The sequence below is a fragment of the Balaenoptera musculus genome, chromosome 14 (genome assembly GCF_009873245.2).
Source record: "Balaenoptera musculus isolate JJ_BM4_2016_0621 chromosome 14, mBalMus1.pri.v3, whole genome shotgun sequence".
Taxonomy (NCBI): Eukaryota; Metazoa; Chordata; class Mammalia; order Artiodactyla; family Balaenopteridae; genus Balaenoptera; species Balaenoptera musculus.
Genome location: NC_045798.1, coordinates 25156856 through 25177201, shown reverse-complemented (window position 1 = coordinate 25177201; position 20346 = coordinate 25156856). Strand labels below are relative to the sequence as shown.

Genomic DNA, 20346 nt, shown 5'->3' with positions numbered 1-20346 from the left:
AGGAATGCTTTTGGTAGCATCTCCTTGAAACGCAAGCCAAGGGTGTGATGCCAGTGCCATAAAGAGAATTCAGCCAGGAGTCGAAGCAGCACTTTATCCAGGAAGCACATTAAGATGACTGAGTGTTAGGATTTCTTCCTCTTCCTCCTCAAACCCCCCTTTCTGCCGCCTCTTCTTCTTCCTCCTGTTTCTCCTTTCCTCCTGCCTTTTAGACTTTATGTTAAGGTCCAACATACACAAAAGTGCACACATCTTAAGTGTACAGCTTAGTGAATTTTCACAAAGCGGACACACCAATGCAACCAGCACCCAGAGTGTGACACAGGTCACTCCCAGCTTCCCTCAGATTCCCCCCTGGTGCCCCCTTTCAGCCACCACCCTCCACCCGTAACCACCAAACTGACTTCGGACACTATAGATTAGTTTTCTCCCTGTTTCTGCACTTTGCCTGAATTCACCAAAGGTGTGTACTCACTTGTGTCTGGTTTCTCTCATTTGACATCACTTGTGGCATTCATCCGCCTCGTCATGGGGGATGGTGGATCACTCCCTCCCTTTGCTGTAGAGTAGTCCATTATGCGCAGAGACCACTCTTAACCCCTTCTACTCTAAAGGAACATTCAGTTGTTTCTGCTTTTCAACTATAAAGAACAAGCCTGCTGTGAACAGCCTCACACGTGTCTTTTGGTGCACAGGTCATACATTTCTGTTAGGAATACACCTAGGGATGGAATGGCTGGGTTTTAAGTTATTTCTGTGTTCAGTTTTCGTAGATGCTGCCAAACAGCTTGCTACCGTGTTTGTGTCGGTTTGCACTTGCACGTGGCCACAGGTGAGCATTCTGCCTGCTCTACACCCTTACCTGCACTGGGCATTATCTGCCTTTTTCATTTAGCGATTTTGGTGGGTGTGCACTTGTACAACATTGTGATTTTAATTTGCACCTTTTCACATGTTTTTGGCTATTTGGTTATCCTCTTTGGCAAAGTGGTCTTTCACGTCTTTTCTATTGCTTTTCTTGTTGATTTGTAGCAGTTCTTTATATGCCATGGATATAAGGTCAGTTGCTCAATGAAAGTAGTACACATGCCTTCCACTCTGTGGCTTGCCTTCTCTGATGCGGTAATTTGAAGTGTTTTCTTTTTTTTTTTTTTTTTTTTTTTTTTTAAAAATTAATTAATTTATTTTTTTAAATTTTTGGCTGTGTTGGGTCTTCGTTTCTGTGCGAGGGCTTTCTCTAGCTGCGGCGAGTGGGGACCGCTCTTCATCGCGGTGCGCGGGCCTCTCACTATCGCAGCCTCTCTTGTTGCGGAGCACAGGCTCCAGACACGCAGGCTCAGTAGTTGTGGCTCACGGGCCCAGTTGCTCCACGGCATGTGGGATCTTCCCAGACCAGGGCTCGAACCCATGTCCCCTGCATTGGCAGGCAGATTCTCAACCACTGCACCACCAGGGAAGCCCTGAAGTGTTTTCTGAAGCCCTGTGTCTCTTCAGACCCACCAGAGGGTGAGGAGGAGGTCAGAGGGCTCCAGGACTCCCATACCTGCATCCATTACAGTATATGCACTTTTTTGGTTTCATTCTATGTTTTTATCGATTCTCAGATGCACATTATTTTCTCCCTTTGTACATCTCTGGACTCAGGATGCATCTTAACAGTCATTGGCAGCTAACACTAAAAATTGGCCGCATGTTCGTTTCTTACATTCTGTAACGGTGCATCTTACAATCAGTGGCAGCTCAGATCTGGTGGAATGTAGCATGTTGGGGCCCAAGTAAGATTCTATTTGAAGAAAGGGCTCTAATTCCCTTCCCTCCCCACCACCTCCCACCCACGACCTGGGCAAAGCTACTGTTGATTTATATTGGTTGCTTTTGCACTCTAAAGAGCATCGGAATCATCCAGAGGAGCTGTTAACCCTGTAGCTTCCCTGGTCCCATCTCTCAAGGCTTTGACCCAGGAGGGAATCTTGGAGGTGGGGGTCCTTCAGTGCCTCTTCACCAAGCCTTGAGGTGACTCTGACGTGGGAGGGTTGTGCTGTGTTAGAGCAGTGGTGAATGTGTGTCAGAATCCCCGAGAGGACGTGTCAGGATGTAGATCGCTGGATCCCGGCCTTCGAGGTTCTGAGTCGGTGGCTTGGGGTGGCCCTGGAGCTTCTGTGTTTCTAATAAGTTCTCAGGTGATGCTGAACCTGCTGGTCCGGGGATCACACTTTGAGAAACGTTAATACAAAGTATCTCTTCCCACATCTCCTTCCACACGGTTCTCCTTTCTTGGAAGCGAGTTTCTGTTGACAGTTGGGGAGCAGACACTCCTTCAGGGCTGTGCCTCCTGAAGACCCCCAGCCCCCTTCACGGCATCTGCACCCCACCCTCATCTCAGCACGGGGGAGACAGCCGCAGAACCATGGCTGAAACTTGCTTGGTGTTGCCTCATCAGTGGGAACTCCATTTGACGGGGCTTAGTCAAAAGACAACGTTATGGCAAAATGATTTGAGTGCTTCATTTGCGAAGGAGCAGAAGAGGAGACGAGGAGCCTCTGAGTCGCTGGCTATAAATCTTCTTCAAGCAGAATCGGCCTGGATGCCAAGTGGGGCTTTTTATTTTCACAAGGAAGCAGCCAGTCTGGTAGGGAGCCCCTGGCAGGCTGCGGGAGCACGTGGCGGTGCGTGAGAGAGGGGTGGTCTCTTCTCTCTCTGGAATATATCCAGGACCTTATTTACGGCAAAAGACGGAGGCCCATGTGCCCCGATGTCTGGCCTCATTAGCCCAGGAAGTTTCACTTCTGGGTAAGGAATTGCCGAGAGAATCACCGGGATGCAGCGGGGACTGGAGACTTAGGGCAGAAGTGCGTTAGCGTAGCCCTGAGGGAGGTGACTCTGATGGCCGTTACGGTGTCCAGCAGCAGCTGACCTCTAGGAGGGGACAGGAAGTGACTTGCTGGGGGTCACGGGCCTTGACCTCATCCCAGCTCTCCTGACGCCTGGTTCCGTGCTCTGGCACAGCGCTCTGCCTCGGTGGGGACGGGATGTGGTAGCCCCTCGTCCCCAGGAGAATAAAGCAGCCTGGTTTCCTACCTGACTCAAGATGTTAGGGTCTCTCGGGCCTTCACTGGGGGCACATGCCGGGGAGGGCATCCTCCCGGCGGACAGCCAGCTGCAGAGGCTCTGCCGACACCGGGTGAGCCTGTTCAAGGATGGCCATGGTGGGGTGAGCCAAAGCCCCACAGAGGAGGGCTCGGCTGGAAAGTCCATTCTGTGCGCCTCTGCTTCCCCAGGTGAAAATGGGGCCCGTCATCTCGTCTCTACCTGCCTTGCAACACAAATGCAGAAGCGGGGCCTGTACGAGGTGGGGATGAGGACAGTGACCTGCCCCGGTGCTCTGGGACAGGAGCAGAGGGTCCATCGGGACAGCTGACCTTGTGCCCTTATTGCTGCGGGATTGTAGGCTGATCCTTCAAGACTCTGAGCCCTTGTGTCACCATGAGTAAGACGGTGACGGTAATATTACGCGTTCCTCTGTGTAGGGCTGTGTGGGGAGGTGCCTGTAAAGCAGCCATCACGCTACCTCTGACGCATCACCACTGTGACTAATACACAGCTGACATTTTTTACCTTCCCCCCAGCAAACTGAGTTCCTCAAAGATAATGATACATCTCAGCTATTTCTGCACCCCTCCAAGCATTCAGTGGGCGTTGAATGAATGAATGGAATAGTACCGAATTTAGTAATTAAAGTAACATTTAATGAGCAGTGTGTCTGTGCCAGGTGCTGTGATAAATACTTTACCTGCATCATCTCATTTTACCTTCAAATCACACTGTGAGGGAGGTGTTGGTACCCCCACGTCCTAGATGAGGAAAGTGAAGGTCGTCAAGGGGAAGTGATTTGTCTGACATCACACAGCCCGTGAGTAGCAGAGCTGGGATTGGAACCCAGGTCTGGCTGGGATCGAGGAGGAGCATCTACCCAGACTGGGAATGGGCTCAGGGAGGGCTTCTCAGAGGAGGGGTCTTGAAGGATGAGCAGGCCCAGCCAGGCCATGGGGTGGGGAGGCATTCCAGGTGGAGGGCAGAGCAAGGGCAGAGACAGAGAGCGGGGACCTGATCTGGCACCTGCAGTCTGGGGGTTGGAGTGTCTCATGGAACGAGGGTGATTACGGGGTGGGGGTCAGGCCATGAAGCTGGGCCGGGTCACAGGGGCCGTGAGAAGCATGTTAGAGGGTTGAACTCCATCCTGAAGGTAGGGGCTGGACCAAAGAACATTCTCAGGATGGGATGTGTGGGTGACAGCATCTGAGGGGTTATTATCTTTTTGGGGGGTGCTAGGGTTCCTTGAAGACCCTTTCTAATGCTCGTGAAAGCCCATAACTGTCCCTTCTCCCCCCAAGGCCAGTCGGTGACGTGTCCATCCCCACATGTCCCGCTCAGGAGATGCCCCTTCTCTCGGCATTCTTAAAGCAGCGGCCCGTCTCCACCGACATTTACTCCTTGGTTCACACACATTTATTTGTTCACTCAGCACACGTTCTTTGAGCCCCCAAGAGGCAGTTTGATGGTGTGGTTAGAAGTGAAGGCTCAGGAGCCAGGCTGCCATAATTCATAGCCCAGCTGTGCCCCTGGCTGGCTGGCTGTCCTTGGCCGCCTGCACCCTGGTGCCTCATCTGCAGCCTGGAGCTGTCAGTACCCGCCTGTCTGCGTTGCCGTGAGGGTTCTGTGGGTTAGCCCGTGCTGGGCACGCCATCAGCACTGTCTGTGGTGGTGATTGTGACTAAGGTATTACTGTTACTGTCACTATCACTATTACTGTTACTTACGAGCAGGTGGCGTCCCCAGCTGGGAAGGGAAATACAGTGGTGCCTGCACTGGTGTCCGCCTGCATCTCTGGGGGCCCCCGGAGATTTGTCCTGAGTCATCTGTGATGCCTGGGGCAGCTTTAGGGGCAGGTACCGTGAGACCTGCTTAATCTCCTTGACCAGCAGACAGCGGCCCCCCCACCCCTCCCGCCGCTGGCCTTGCCGTCAGGCTGCCCTTCACCTGTCGATTCATTTTCTCGCCTCTCTCTCTTTTCTCTCTTCTGGTTTTTTTTCCCATTTTCTGTTTTAGCCACTCAGGTTGATGAGGATGGGGGGATGGGGGCTTCCCTTCTACGGGGGGTCCACAAGGCTCCCTTTGGCCGTGGCCCCGTGGAGTGGTTGGGGTCCAGGTCTTATCAGGCCGCTGACCCGCACCCGCCGGCTGTTCCACGTCTGCTCCTGGAGGACGACGATTCCTGCTCTGCTGCCCCCAGGGGCCCAGGGGCAGGGGATTGAGTTGCGCAGTGGATGCGGGACAGAGGACCGTCTGGACAGAGGTCCAGCCAGGACCCGGGAGTGAGGCCGCCCTGGCGGACTCCCTGCGAGACTCATCAGCTCTGACTTGAGCACATCATTTCACCTCTCAGTGCCTCTGTTTCTTGTCCTGTGCAAAGACCCTCCTCGTCAGGCGTCTATGCCCAGTGCTCAATAAGCTCATGTCTGTCCTCAGCGGTGGATGAGTGAGCTGTTTCTCATTCGAGGGCTTATTATGAACAAATCCTTTTGGTTAAACTGAAAAGTACAGGAGGAGAGGGAAAGGGTGCTGTTTGCTCTCGACGGGAAAGGTGACTTGGGGTCAGAGGGTCCTTGACTATAAGAGCCCAGGGCAGGGTTGAGCCAAGACACGTGGGCGCCTCACATGTGGTTTTCTTCTCTCCCCAACTCGACAGTGGAGTCTTTGAGGGCAGGAGTGCTTGTATCATGAAGGGCAGGTGACAGTGACAGTCCACGGGACCCCACGTGTGCTCAGCGCTAACGTCCTTCAAATCCCCGTTACCCACTGTTGCCCCAAACTGCGCATGGTGTCAGCATGCAGCATATATTATTTCTGTTTGTGCAAAATGTATAGCAGATTAATTCCTTTCTGTCCCCCCCTCTCTGGCAGGCCCTTGGAGTCATTGTCCCTAAGTAGAAAGAGGGTTTCTGATGACTTGGCCAAGTGATGGACCCAGGGAGGTTTCCAGAATAATTTCTGGTTAACTGGTCCTGGAGCAATCTGCAGAGGACCCTTCTGGCTTTAAAGACCAGGCCCTCCCCTCATTAACTTGGCCTTCATTTTGCACTCACCCAATAGCTCTGGGCGTAGTGCCTACCCCTCACCACAAGGACAAAGCCCCCAGACCCCAAAACGTGTGAAGGGAGAGGGCTTTGTGGGGACAGGCGGAGGTCAGGGGCTACTGTCTCTGTTAAAAGCGGCTGTCGTTTCCCCAGGTTAAAAGGACTAATTGTCCTTTGGTCTCCAGACTTGGGTCTGTGGAACTCAGAATTAATGCATTAAATTAATTTTGTGTTCCCTTTGCTCAGGCCCATTAGCACAAATTAAATTTCATACTAATTGGCTAAGGCAGAGAGAACACAGTTGCGTTTGGGATCAGTGCTGATCTCACGGCTGCGGGGCATGTTTCAGGGCGTGGCCTGGGGCGCTCCTGGATTGCACTGGCCTGTAGTCGGCACCCACTGCAAGGAATCATTTTTCCAGCTTGAATGCCTTTGCACATCCCTAGGCAAATCTAACCCGTCTAAAGCCAAGTGAGGCCAAAATTAGGAGGCGATCCTAGCTATTTCTATGGCAGTAATTCTTAAACTTTGTGGTGCTGAAGAATCACCCTGGAGTGTGTTGAAATTCAGATTCCTGGGTCCCACCTCAGAGACTTCGGTTTGGGGGATCTGAGGATCCTGAGATTTGCATTTAAACAACCGTCCGAGGTCACTGCAATGAATACTTTAGAGACGACAGTGTGAGGAATAGCAAAGGAAGCCCCACCCCAAAGACAGCCAGGAACAGGGCCAGAGAGCCCTTTCCCCTTTAACTGGTGGTCGGTACTTGGATGTAAGGGACCTGGGTCCACATCTACGCTCTGCTGCTCACTTGCTGTGTGACTTCAGAACGCTCCCCTTAAGCCTCGGTTTTTTCCTCTGTTTATTGAAATTGGCGTTTTGGCCTGAGCTGTCACTGGTATGGTCATCAAGATGGGAGTGAAGCTGATGGGCTGGAGGAGGAAGAAAGGTGGGGGGCATAGAATGGACAGGGCAGCCCCAGCTCAATTTATGGTTTAGGCTATTTTAAAAAGATATTTTTGTTTTGTGTTTTTCTGATTACAAAAGCGGTTTAAAAAGTCACCAGTACAGAAATGCGTCACAAGGAAATTGGAGTCCTCTGTGAGTGCATCCTTCGGGGGTCCACGGGGGGGAATCCCCATTCACAGTTTGGGAGTGCCTTTTTCTGTGCAAGTACAGACAAAAATGGAAACATGCCAAACGTTCTATTCTGCAACGTTGCTTTCTTTTTCCCCTTGGCAATATGACTTGGGGATTTTTTTTTTTTTTTTTAAATGTCGGAACATATAGATCTGCATCCTCCTCCTTCATGGGGCAGCTGAGTGGTTTTTGAGGCCGCCTGTGAGCTGATAGTGTTGACGGGGGCTGGATTCCACACCAGAAGGGCCACCTCGAGTCTGTGTGAGAGCACCGCACAGCCGCCCCTCGGTACCACACAGAGGGTCTGATGGGGAACTGTGGTGTTCTGACATCTTTATATGCAAGATCTGTGGCATAGAATGGGATTGCCAGAAGGACAGGAGACATCACCTAATTCAGTGCATTTTGTAGTTCAGGTGACTACAGCCCCAGAGAGGAAGAAACTTGTCCAGGGTCACACAATATGTTAGTTGTTGTGTCTGAACTTGAACGCTGTACGGGGTTCTTGCCTCTATTTTTTTTTTTTTCGTTCCCTCCCTCTGGACTTGAGCCACTGCCTCGCACAAGAGGTAGCCTCAGTTTCATGAGGACTCCTCTTCTGCGCAAGGTCAATTCTGTGCCTCTTGGTCTAAACTGTCCACTCATATGATTCTCTCCTCACTTTCTTCGGCATATCCTTTAACCCAGAAGGCTGTATTTTGGAACAATAAGACCACAAAAGAGCTGACCCGTTTGGTGTTTGTTGTTGGTTGGTTATTTTGGGGGGGGGGGGTGGAAAGTCAGTGCAAATGGGAATTCATTTAAAAATAAACATTTTTATTTTTAACTTTAAACGTGTCTACCTCAACTCACTGAGGTAGGACCAAAGCCCTTTGAGGATGAGCGTCTGACCCCAGATCTACTTCTTTTTTGGACCACACCCCTAACACACAGCTACATGGTTTCCAGTTTTGATTTCTTTAAAGCAGAGCAAATGGCACAGAAATTTGAATGCAAAAACCTAAATTTTTTACTTCTGTTTTTTTCTGTATAGTTTTTGCACCTACACCTGTTTGACAGAATTTTAAGAAGCAACTCACTTGTATTTGTTACCTCCAAAGCATTCAGCCTAGTTTTCATGGAAACTCTTTGCCCGGTCACATTTTACAGGTTTATGTAATGGCTAATAGTATAGGTAATGGTGGTAAGAGTGTATGAGACATAAACAGGTTGGGAGCACACACAGTCGATACCGGGTGAGCGTGGCTGTCGCCTGGTAGAGGCAGGTGGACCCTGGGGAACCATGGAGGGGTTTCCTGGCTGAGAGCACCCTTGGGGGATGGGCACCTGTGAGTGTGTCTTCCTGAGGGAGCCTGTTGGTTGGTCCAGTGAGATGGCTCCCTGAAGGATGGCTAAGGAGAGTTTCTACTAGAATAACTGGTTTTTAATTGAATGCTTACTATGTGCTGGGCACCATGCTAAGCTTTATGTGGATTATCTCAGTTCTCACGACAGTTCTGTCAGTTATCCCCACCCCGCTAAAGCTGAGAAAACTGAGCATCCGAGAGGCATGCTGCCTAGTTCAGAGCGTTGGGCCAGGAACCCTAACACACCAAGACCAGTAAAATTCCAGCGTCCGTGCTCTTAACCACCTTATGCTGAAGGGTTGCCTTGCGATAAGACCCAGTGATTAGCCCAAGGGTGGTCCTGTGGAGTGTGTGTGGAGAGGGAAGGGTTTGCAGCGCCAGCAAGTAACCCTGCCTTAACCCTCCCCCTCCCAGATTGCTGAGTTGACCACAGAGCTGGCCGACGAGCGCTTCAAAGGGGACGTGGCCTGCCAGGTGCTGGAGAGTGAGCGGGCAGAGCGGCTGCGGGCCTCCCGGGAAGTTCAGGAGCTAAAGGCGAGTGGTCGGGAGTGCCGGGGGTGGGAGCGGCCGAGCAGAGTGGCTGGGAGAGGTGGGCCTGCCCCCCCCCAACCCCGGGCTCACATCTGGGATGCACAGGCTTACCGACTCCCACGCTCGGAGTCCTGGAGGACATTTGAGTCTTCCTAAGTCTTGGCCTTGGAGGTGTCCTGGGTGAAGACTGTGCAGGGGGTAGGTGGCCAGTACTGGTTTGGAGGCACCTTAGGTGAGATGGCCTCTGTCTAGCTCCAGTTTGAAACCTTGAGACCTCTCTTCCAGAGCAAGTATGAGCAAGTCCAGAAGAATTTGGGAGAAGTGGAGAAGCAGTTGGAAGAAGCCCAGCAGAAAATTCGCTTGAATGATTTGGAAAGGAGTCACACTGGAGGAGGTGAGCCACTGGGACCCCTGGCATTAGACGCTGGTGGAAAAGCTGTCCTTTTATTCCATTCATTCACATGTACTGCACGCTCACGATGCTCTAGGCGCTGCGTTAGGGGCTGAGACGTTGGCGGAGAGAAAGGAACAGTCCTTGCCTTCTCAGCCCAGTGGAAGACACAGTCATTAAACAGATAATCCAACAATATCCCAAGTAATAAATTATCAGTGTGGCAGGTGCTGTTTAGTAATAATGGAAAGAATGATTTAAAAATATAGTGGTTCTATGGATGGGCAAGGCACCCTTATATTTATATGAGTCTTTTTAATATAATTTTTGAGGAAGGCAGTTCAGTGGTTAAAAAGTGAAATCTACAAAATCCCATTTCTGGATTTGACTCTAGACTCCATTGCTTATTAGATGGGTGGCTTTGGGCAAAGACTTTATCGGGCCTCGGTTTTCTCATCTTTCAAATGGATGTAGCCATAGATGATTAATGGAAAGTGTTTAGCCACGTGCATGGTACAGAATGCTGAGTAGCTGTTAGTTACTTTGTCATTATTTCTGATATTACTGATAGCGGGATCATTATCCCTGCTCATCGCCTGTGGAGCAGCGACTACTGTCCCCATTTAAAAGTGACGTCAGGCCCTTAGCAGTTACTGAATGAACGGAGAGAGGGTGAGGGGACCCCTGAATTGCCCAATGAGAGGTATGTTCGGAGGAGCCAGGGGTTCCTGGTGGTGCCCGTCTTAGACGGTATCCTGGGGACTCACGTCTCACGGCTGGATGGGCAGGGTGACGTCTTTGTCACCTCCTCTCCCCAGTCTAAATGAGTCAGCTGAGGAGGATTCCCAGCGTGTCTGTCAGCCTTTATAAAACGTTGATATCATTCCTTCAGTGCCCCCAGAGAATCAGTGCCTTAGAAACATCAGGGACACTCAGAGGAGCCAAGGCCAGAGGTGGTGGAGGAGAGGCAAGGCACATTTGCTTCCTGCTCTACTCTCGTTATCCTCTCATCCTGGCTACCCCCAGGGCAGGTGTCTACCAGGGAGGTTAATCCAGAGGAGTCTGAGGTTCTCAGATACCTGAGACCCAACAAGGCAGGATCCACACAGGGAGTGGGGAACGTGTTGGCCCAGAACCGGCACAATTTCCCCAGAAGAACATCAGCCCCAGTTCCATCCTGACCGTGACTTATGTCTGAATGATACTCCCCGGCCATTTGTTTTCCTGTGCAAAGATACGGGAGTCGGATGATGGGGGAAATGCGCTTAGCTCGTGAGCACATTAGCTGTGCAGGCTTTCAGCTCGGGATGCTTATTCCAGGAAGCTAATCCACAAATATCTTGTTTTTCATTATGAAAGTAATATATACTCATTACAGAAAATCTCTAAAATACAGGAAAGTTGAAAGAAGCAATAAAACACTTTAACCACACCACTGCAGTGGCACCACAGCCTCTTCTATGGATCAAGGTGCAGTAGAAATTACTAAAAATATATATGTTTTCCCACTCTACATGGTTAAGTATTTAAAGAGAACCTTTTACGGTATGCGTCCAGCACTGAGCCAGACCCTGTTATGTGTCAGGGGGTGGTTTATAGAAGAATTTTAGTTGGGCCCTGCTCTCAAGAAACTTGCAATGTAAATGGGGAGGTCAGAGAAACCCAGGAAAGATGTGCCTGGAAAATGAAGGGCTCACTTACACGTACTGGTGAAAAACGGTGCCCGTGGGGAGGGAGGCTGGAGGTGGAAATCAGCCTTGCAGAATGGAGAAGTTTCCTCATCTGTTCGTGCAGCCCACTCACACCCCTCTCTGGAGCACAGAGTACACAGGCTGCCTCAGAAATCCTTTCTGCTGCCCCTTCCTTTTGCAGGCTATGCTGTTTGCTACTTGAGACTTTTTACCTGGCGGGGAGATAGGATTCCTTTCCTACCATGATATTATTTACCTTGATGGAAACTTGAAGAGGCTCTGACTTCTTACAGTTATGTCATTCTTCTGTTTTATGTGAGAATGCCTATTGGGGTGACCTCCTACAAGACCTCAGTCCTACCATCCATTCATCCATCCACGTACCCACCTCTCCGTGCACCCTAACGTCCATCCACCCCCCTCTCCAGTGAAAGTTATGGAGCGTTTATGATATGCTGGGCATCGTAGTAAGTCCTTTGGACACAATCATGAACAAAACAGAGTTTGCTGCCCTTATGAGTTTGAGTCCTCTTCTGGATTTCCTTAAGTTCCTTTATGAGACTACTGGTCATGCTGTGTTGAAGCTGAATTTTTACATGTTTGTCTCTACAAGTAGATACTTCCAGAAGATAGAATGGTTTCTTATTCATGATCCCTTGTGCCTGGTATGGAGTAGTGTGCCCAGTGAGTGTTTGGATGGATGGAAGGTAGATGGAACAATGGATGAAGGACGGATGGGTGGATGGAGAAATGGATGGGTCTGTATCTTAAACTGTCCATTTGTGCAGTGTTTTCCACATCTCCATTACCTTAAAGGATGTTACTCTATTATTCAGTTAAAAGATATCACAACTTACTGCAGCCTGTTCTCTTCAGCCAGACAGTTTTCATCACACCAGCAAATGATTTTTCTTAGATTTTTACCAAATCAAGGGATTGTTTTGCTATCACATAGAGACATCTTGCAACCAGTGTGTCTGTTGCTCTTCATTTAATAGACACTTTAATTATTGCTCATTGATTTATTTGTTAATTAATTCAACCAACAGTCACTGATTTTATTCTCTGTCACCCAGTGTGGTAGGCCAGTAGGATGACTTCAGTTGGAGAACTTGTGTTACCATGTGGGGGGGAATGGCTGTGTGTGGGAAACTCTTCTAGAGGGTGTGGAGAAACCCGCAAATGACTAAAACAGCTCCCCTACCCTCAAAAATTATGGACTTTCCTTGGGGAAAAAAAGGTCTTTGCACACTTGTAGAGAAATTGAACAGTGTAAAACGACCAAGCTTAAAATAGTGAGTGGTCAATAACGTTACACACCTGGAGGTAGTCAGGGCAGGCTGCCTGGAGGAAGTGGTTTTTAAAGCTCGGACTTAAAGTGGGATTTCCTAATTTGAAGCCTGAGGTCGAGCCTCAGGAATTCTATTAACACTGTGAAATTGTGCACAAAGAGCTAAGACCGTGGGAGAGAACCACCCTCGTTCACTGAGCCTCCCATCCTGGCCTCTCTGACTCTGTTAAACAGCGGACGAGTGGCAGATGCGCTTCGACTGTGCTCAGATGGAGAACGAGTTCCTCAGGAAGCGTCTCCAGCAGTCCGAGGAGAGGCTGGACTCGGAGCTGGCGTCTAGGAACGAGCTGGAGCAGAAGGTAAGGGGGGGGAGATAGTCTGGGTTGCAAAAGTGGCAGCGATTGGGCAGGATCTCACCTCCCTCTTCAGGGTGTTGGCTGAACCCAGGAAGGGAGAGAGGGCATCACCTGTTCCGTGCTTCTCCACCTCCACTGATATTACACATGAAGGTCGCTATGGGATATGGGTGATAGTTTCTCTACATGCGAATGTTCTAGACTGTGGACTAAAGAACATGAAAGTGAGCTCGGGATACCTGAGTTCCAGTTCCCTTTCTGCTTTGACCTTGTGGAAAGCACTTTTACCTTTTGGGTCTCAGGTTTCTCATCTGTAAAATGATTGTAATGTGCTCCTAAAATAGTCAAATGATATCAGCCCCTATTGCCTCTAGCCTAACTTTCCACCTCCATCTCTCATCTATGTCAGAGCAACAGCCTCCTAACTGGTCTCATTGCTTCCAGCCTCTCCCCTCAACCACACAGCAGCCAGGGGATCTTTCAGCATCTCTTTCAGATTGTTCTGTTATCGCAAGTTAGACTGACTGTCGCTGGGAATTGTTTGCCTGTGTGTTCTGTAAATTTTGATTGTGAGTTCATCTTCCACAGGCGCCTCCCACACACCAGCCCCACGTAGTCGGCATTGTAGATGTTCCTTTTTTCCCTTCTGACTCATGGTGAGATTTTATGTGTCTTTAGCTTTTTTGTTTTTAATTGAGTTGATCTTATTTTAAAAATTTTAAAAACCTTTTTATTGATTTTAAATGGAGTCTTATGTTTTTGGATGTGTTCCTCTTAGAAGAAGCACTTTTGCACTTTTTCTTCTGCAGCAGCCCCCGAGGTTATGCTAAATAAATTCTGCATTTCAGATTTTTGCAGCATGTCCAAAGTGTCAGTCTGAGCTTTGAACTCACATGAGGCACAGACCGGGGGTTTTGATTTCTCATGGGAATCCTTTCTCCCTGACTGGGAGCCAGAGTGGCAGCAAGCATTCTTAACCACCTTCCAGGCCATGGGTGGAGCTTTCCTTACCCCCTGTCAAATAGGTGTAGCTCTTTCAGGGTCCTGGCTTAGTGCAAGGGTCTTCCTTCCAAGCTCCCACCTTCCATGGCCCCAAGGCCTTGTCTGCTGTCTCCCTCTGGGCATTTGAACACAGCCTCTATCATTAGGGACATTTCTGGATCTTTCTGCTCTTCTTCTCCCCCACCTTGACTGCCATAGTGTTAGCATCTACCGTGAGTGTTCTTGTTTTGTGTCCTCTGCATTTCTGACATCCTACAATTTCCCTTTTTTTCTTGAAAGTGCAGCTGGGCATTACAAATATAATGTAACTTTGTCTGGCATATCTAGATGAAAGTAACTTGGCCTCTGTTTTGCATTGTCTCCAACCACCCCTAGTCTACATTCTACCCAGTCTACACTTTAACCAGTGGTGTGCTGATAAACTGTCGCTCTAAAAACAGACCCTGATGTGTAATGTTTGCCAGTTGCCGATTTCCGTGGTGTAAATGTTCCCACCATGGCCAATTTCAGGCTACCATTGTGATGTTACTGAATGTGGAACTGGGAAGAGATGTGCAGAATCAGCTCTTGTAAGTTGGTACAAGACAGCTCCAGCACACCACTGAGTCCAACCCATTCAGTTGTTTAAGGCTCACAGGAAAATTGAGAGGAAGGTACAGAGGTTTCCCATCTACCCCCATCCCTACACTTGCATAGCCTCCCCCATTATCAACATCCTCCACCAGAGTGGGACATTTGTTACAATCAATGAACATTCGTTGACCCATCACTAAGGACTGTAGTTTGCTGTAGTTTACATTAGGGTTTACCCTTACTGTCATATATTCTGTGGGTTTGGACAAATGTATAATGCCATGTATCCATATTATAGTTTCATACATAATAGATTCACTGCCCTAAAAATCCTCTGTGCTCCATCAGTTTACCCTTGCCCCCAACCTCTGGCAAGCACTGATGTTTTTACTGTCCCCATAGCTTCGCCTTTTCCAGAATGTCATATAGTTGGAATCATACCATATGCAGCCTTTTGAGATTGGCTTCTTTCACTTAGGAATATGCATTTGAGGTTCCTCCACATCTTTTCATTTATAGCTTGATAACTCATTTCTTTTTAGCTCTGAATAATATTCCATCATCTGGATGTATCACAGTTCATTTATCAATTCACCTACTGAAGGACATCTCAGTTGCTTCCATGTTTTGTCAGTAAATATCCATGTGCAGGTGTTTATGTGGATGTAAGTTTTCAGTGCCTTTGGGTGAATACCAAAGTACATGGTTTCTGGATCATATGGTAAGAGTATCTTTAGTTTTGTAAGAAACCATCAAACTGTCTTCCAAAGTGGCTGTACCATTTTGCATTCCCGTCAGGAATGTGTAAGAGTTCCTGTTGCTCCACATCCTTGTCAGCAATTGGTGGTGTCAGTGTTCTGTATTCTAGTCATTCTTTCTAATAAGTGTATAGTAGTATCTTGTTTTAATTTCCCTGATGACATAAGGTGTGGGACATATTTTCATATTCTTATTTGCCATCAGTAACCTTCTTTGGTGAAGTGTCTGTTAAGGTCTTTGGCCTGTTTTTTTATTTGAATTGTTTGTTTTCCAATCATTGGATTTTAAGAGTTCCTTGTATATTTTGGATAAGTTCTTTATCAGATATGTCTTTTGCAAATATTTTCTTCCTGTCAGTGGTTTTTCATTCTCTTGATAATGTCTTTTGCAGAGCAGAAATTTTTAGTTTTAAAGTCCAGCTTATAAATTCTTTCTTTCATGGGTTGTGCCTTTGGCGTCATATCTAAAAAGTCATTGCCAAATCCAAGGTCATCAAGGTTTTCTCCTATGTTATCTTCCAGGAGCTTTATAGTTTTGCATTTTACATTTACTTCTGTGATCCATTTTAAGTTCATTTTTGTGTAAAATCTGTGTCTAGATTCATTTTTTTTGCATGTGGATGACCAGTTGTTTCAGCAGCATTTGTCAAAAAGATTGTCTTTGCTTCACTGTATAGCATTTGCCCCTTTGTAGAAGATCAACTGACTGTATTTCTGTGGGTCTTTTTCTGGACTCTATTCTGTTCCATTGCACTTTTTTTTCCCCCTCCTTCCAAAAAGCCTTATTCTTTCTCACCTCTGGGCCTTTGCATATGCTGTTTCCTTTTCCTAGAACACTTTCTTTCTCTTCCCTACCTAGATATCTCCAACTAACCTTAAGATCTCAGCTTAAATGTCCTTCCCTCCAGAAAGTCTTTCCTGACACAGATTGGGTTGGGTGCCCCTGAATTATTTCCCCAGATACAAGCCTCATCATGCTGTGTTGTAATTATCTGCTTACTTCTTGGTGTCCCCATTAGAGGTAAGCACAATAAGAGTTGAAGTCATATTTCCTGTCCCGCTATTTTATTTATATATATATATATATATATATATATCTCCTCATTGTGAGAGAAAAGTATCATGGAATCAACTTGCAGAGGTGGGCCAGGAAGAGATCACACGGGATTTTATAAACAGTGGAAGTGAGGCTCTCTGGAGATGGTTTTAGGGGTCACTTCCAAGGTGGACATTGCATCATGATCCTCAGAAGACATAGATAGATAACCAGCAAGGGACAGCCACAGGGGAACAGCCCAGTTCTTTTATAACAAATTATAAAGTCGGGTCAGCCTCCCCAAGGAAGGAGGGATACTCATGCTACATTAAAAAGTAATAAAAGTGCAACCTTTTTCTGAGCAGCAGAATATACGAAAACATCCCATTTGCCTTCAAATACTGAATTTAGAATTACAGGCTTCATTAACTCAGCGTTTTGCTTATTTAAAGCAATTCTCTAATGAGGCCATTTCTTCAAAGCGAGTGTGCTGAGTTGCCCTCTCTCCCAGATCTAAACTAGGACATTTGGGAGGGTGTTTCCTGGAGGAAGATGCAAGTGCCGTGGCTTTTCCGTTTGTTTCCAGCAGCGCGTGTCCCTGTGGAAGCCAGCCCATCTCAAGTGCCAGTTACCGCCTTGACCTTTACAGCCTGTCTCAGGGGTTTCCTGGTCAGATTTTCTCCATGTGCCATTTTGGCTGCTTCACGGCTGATCCTCATGCGTCTCCCCAGATTATGCCCACTGATGGGGATGTCAATTATGCACAGTCCTCAAGGGGCTGTCGAGTTGAGGCAGGGCATGTAAAGAATCTGTGGGCACACTGGCAGGAGGATTACTGAGGAAAATTAAAAACCCGAAGAGAATGATAGACGCCCCCGCCCCATTTTACCCCTGAGCAAACTGAAGCTCAGAGAATTAGCTTCCTCACGGCGACACAGGTGAAAAGTGGTCAGGACGGGGTCGCTCCAGCCCCCGTGCCTATTCTCTTCCTATTACACTCACACTGGAAACAGCAGCTACTTGACCTAGAAAGTAGGGGGCAGTTCGGCACTGACGGAGCTGGCTGATACGTTCTACTCCTCCCACAGCTTGGGGAGCTGCAGAGTGCTTACGAGGGCGCCAAGAGGATGGCCCAGCAGCTGAAGAGGAAGTGCCACCACCTGACCTGCGACCTGCAGGACACCCACTTCCTGCTGGAGAACCAGCAGAGCCGAAACCACGAGCTAGAGAAGAAGCAGAAGAAGTGAGTCGCGTTCCACGTCAGCACCTGGGCGCTGGGGTCTTCTGGGGTCTCCGGGTTCTTCCAAACGCCTCCACTTCAGTCAGGGCTCTTCGTCCATGGAGCCTACCATCCTTGTTCTGCTCTGATTTTCCTCTCTCTCCCCTCACACATTCCTATATGGTTCTCCCAAGAATCCAGCAAGAAATCATTCTTTTCTGTTATCCAGTCTCAGCTCTATTACCAACTGACCATGTGAGCTTGGGGAACTTTCTTGGCCTCTCTGGGCCTCCGCATCCCCACTTATCAAGTGTAGAGTTCGTTGTGGAGGGCAAAGACAGCCTGGCCTGGTGGTTAGGGGTGCAAGTGCTGGTTCAAGTCTCAGCTGGGCCTCTTGCTAGTTGTGGGACCTTGGACAAGTCATTCAACCCTTCTCAGCCTGATTCTTCTCCTTAGGTGGAGCGCCCCCCTTGTGGTGAAGGCTAGATGATACAGTTGGTAGATCCCGCAGGACTAGAGTCTGGTTCCTATTCCCACTGTTGAAATTGGTGAGGAGGCCAAAAACTTGAGTCAGTGCCCTTTTCATTTGAAGTTTAGACTCTCAGCTCACGTGAGCAGTTCTGGCAGGGACTGGGCTTTGTGCACAAACAAGATGCCAGTCTTGAATCTGCACACTGGTTCCCGTGCTTGCTTTCCGGCGGTGCTGTCACAGGTTTCCGTGGGTGGAGCCTAGACCAGGAGCCCAGGTTTACACTCACAGGCCTCCTTACGTGGAACCTCAGCTCCTGGGGTGCCTTCATCCCTGGACTCCTTGGCTGTGTCCAAAGTTCTTCAGCTCACCTGGTGAGGGTAAAGGTGTGCAGGGGTCCTGTTCTGAGCCAGATAAGCCCTAATGGAAACTTCCTAGGAGGCAAATAGATGAAACACAGCCTCTTTGAGAAGGTCCAGGATAAAAATACAGAAGAACCTTGCTATGTGTGCCAGGATGTGGTTTTGCCGAGGGTGCCTATTTCCAACAGGTAGCAAGCTGAGTTTTATTTCCATGGGACTGGCACAGGTTTTGAACTTGATCTGCATTAAATATTGTTTCTCTCATTTACCTTCGAGCTTTCCTGAGCTGGCTCCTTCATTTGGGGGAAAAAAAAAAAAAAAAGAAGCTCTTTGGGGTGTTATTAGTATGCCCCCAAAATGAGAGAAGTTTATTCTCTTCTTGCTGATAGCTGACTCTGCTTCCTTTTCCAGCTTCCCACGGATGCTCAGGCTAAACCTTGTCCTTGCAGTGGGGAGAATGGCTTAGTCCCACCTTGGTCATTTCCTGGGTGACCTTGTCAAGTGACACTACCTGTCTGGGCCAGACAGTGACTGATGTTTCAGAGCCGTCCTTGGACTTAAGCAGGCCACCTGGTGCTGAAGAGTGGCTCTGACAGACCCCTATCTGTAAATTGAGAAGTGAGACTCCATCACCCCTCAGGTTTCTGCCAGCTGTGACAATACTGGCCCTTATCTGTGGGTTCCACTTCTGTTCTGAGAGGCCTTATGAGGGGGTTTCAGATTTCTGATGGGTGGCAGGGGGCAGGGTTCTGTCCTTGGAGTTTATGCAGCCAGAAAATTCCATCTCTCTGGTCTTTCCTGTGATCGACCCCCTTGGGCAGAACCCTTCATTCCAGGTCCTCAAGAACCTCCCCATGATGGCCCCCGGGAAAGTCCCCATTTCATCATACTTACATTTCTTCTTCTTAAGACTTACCTGCCCTGTCATGCTCTCTACTCCACTACCGTATCTTAGCAGAAGTTAATTTATGTTTTGATGCTCATTGCAAATAGCAGCCATTACCTTTCTAGGTGGGCTAGCATTTTAGCAGGGAGCCCATAAGGGGGTAGAAGTCTCTGTCTAACGGTGGAAATTCAGACAGAATGCCTATAGTGAGGGAGAGATCTAGAAGTTAGTGTTACTTCCTCACACCTCTTTAAGTTTAATTGAAGTGTAGATGCAGCTGCCTCCTTAGTTTGCTGGGCTCTGGATGGAGTGATGTCTCCATGCTGATAGAGTTCCCTGCCCCACCTTGGCTTCTAAGTTCAGAGTGGCCCAGAAAGGCTCCATTTGAGGTTGGCTTCTTGTTGCCATGGTTCCTCATGGGTCACAAAGCTCAGTTCCGAGGGCTGATGGAGCTCCCAGCTGCTTCCACAGGGATAAGGCCTGTGCCGGAGCCACGGGAGGTTGGACCCCCAGCCCGCTCCTAGTGGGGTGAAGGGTGTGAGTCCCTCTGGCCTCAGGCAGTTGGTCGGTCAGTGTGTTCCAAAAGTTAGGGTCTGTTGGAGGCATTCTTTGGCATCAGGTGGCCCAGTAAGGACTCCTTTAAAACATCCATCACTGTCTGGCCCCCACTGTCTTTCCTTCCCTGTTCCAGGGCATGAACAGGTAGATGGGGGACCAGCTAAATCAGCAGAGAAGCTGGCTCAAACCCGCTTTGGGATTTTGGCTGAATCAGTTCAGCTCTCTCTGAACTTCAGTTTTCTCTTGTATGAAATGGTTATAATGTGTTTCTTACTGAATTGTTATAAGGACCCCATGGATCCCAGCTCAGAGCCTGGCATTTTGGGACTGCTGGACCATTATCATCATCATCAGTGTTGCCATTCAGAGGCAGCCAATAGTGCCTCTTGAATGATGTCAGCAACAGCCAATCAGAAAGCCTCTGGGCCCTTCCAACAGTAGGGCTCCCTCATATGACCTGTAGTTGGCTCTCTCAGGAGTCTTGAGGCTTTGAATGACCATCTAGCGTTAAGGGACACTGGATAATCTTGTAACAAGGGAGACCTTCTTCTCACCAAGGCCAAAACCCCGTGCCCAGTTCAGCCATTCTGGCCACACCCAGTT

General features: G+C 48.6%; 1 protein-coding gene across 1 annotated transcript in view; it reads left to right on the top strand.

The window, feature by feature from the left end:
* The window catches only part of MYO18B (myosin XVIIIB), a 220840-nt gene that overhangs the window by 94706 nt on the left and 105788 nt on the right, over nucleotides 1-20346 (top strand). Inside the window, exons 19-22 of the mRNA XM_036823428.1 lie at nucleotides 9035-9154; nucleotides 9437-9545; nucleotides 12759-12883; nucleotides 17338-17492. Of these exons, the coding sequence (XP_036679323.1) occupies nucleotides 9035-9154; nucleotides 9437-9545; nucleotides 12759-12883; nucleotides 17338-17492 (509 nt within the window). The remainder of the gene's footprint in view (nucleotides 1-9034; nucleotides 9155-9436; nucleotides 9546-12758; nucleotides 12884-17337; nucleotides 17493-20346) is intronic.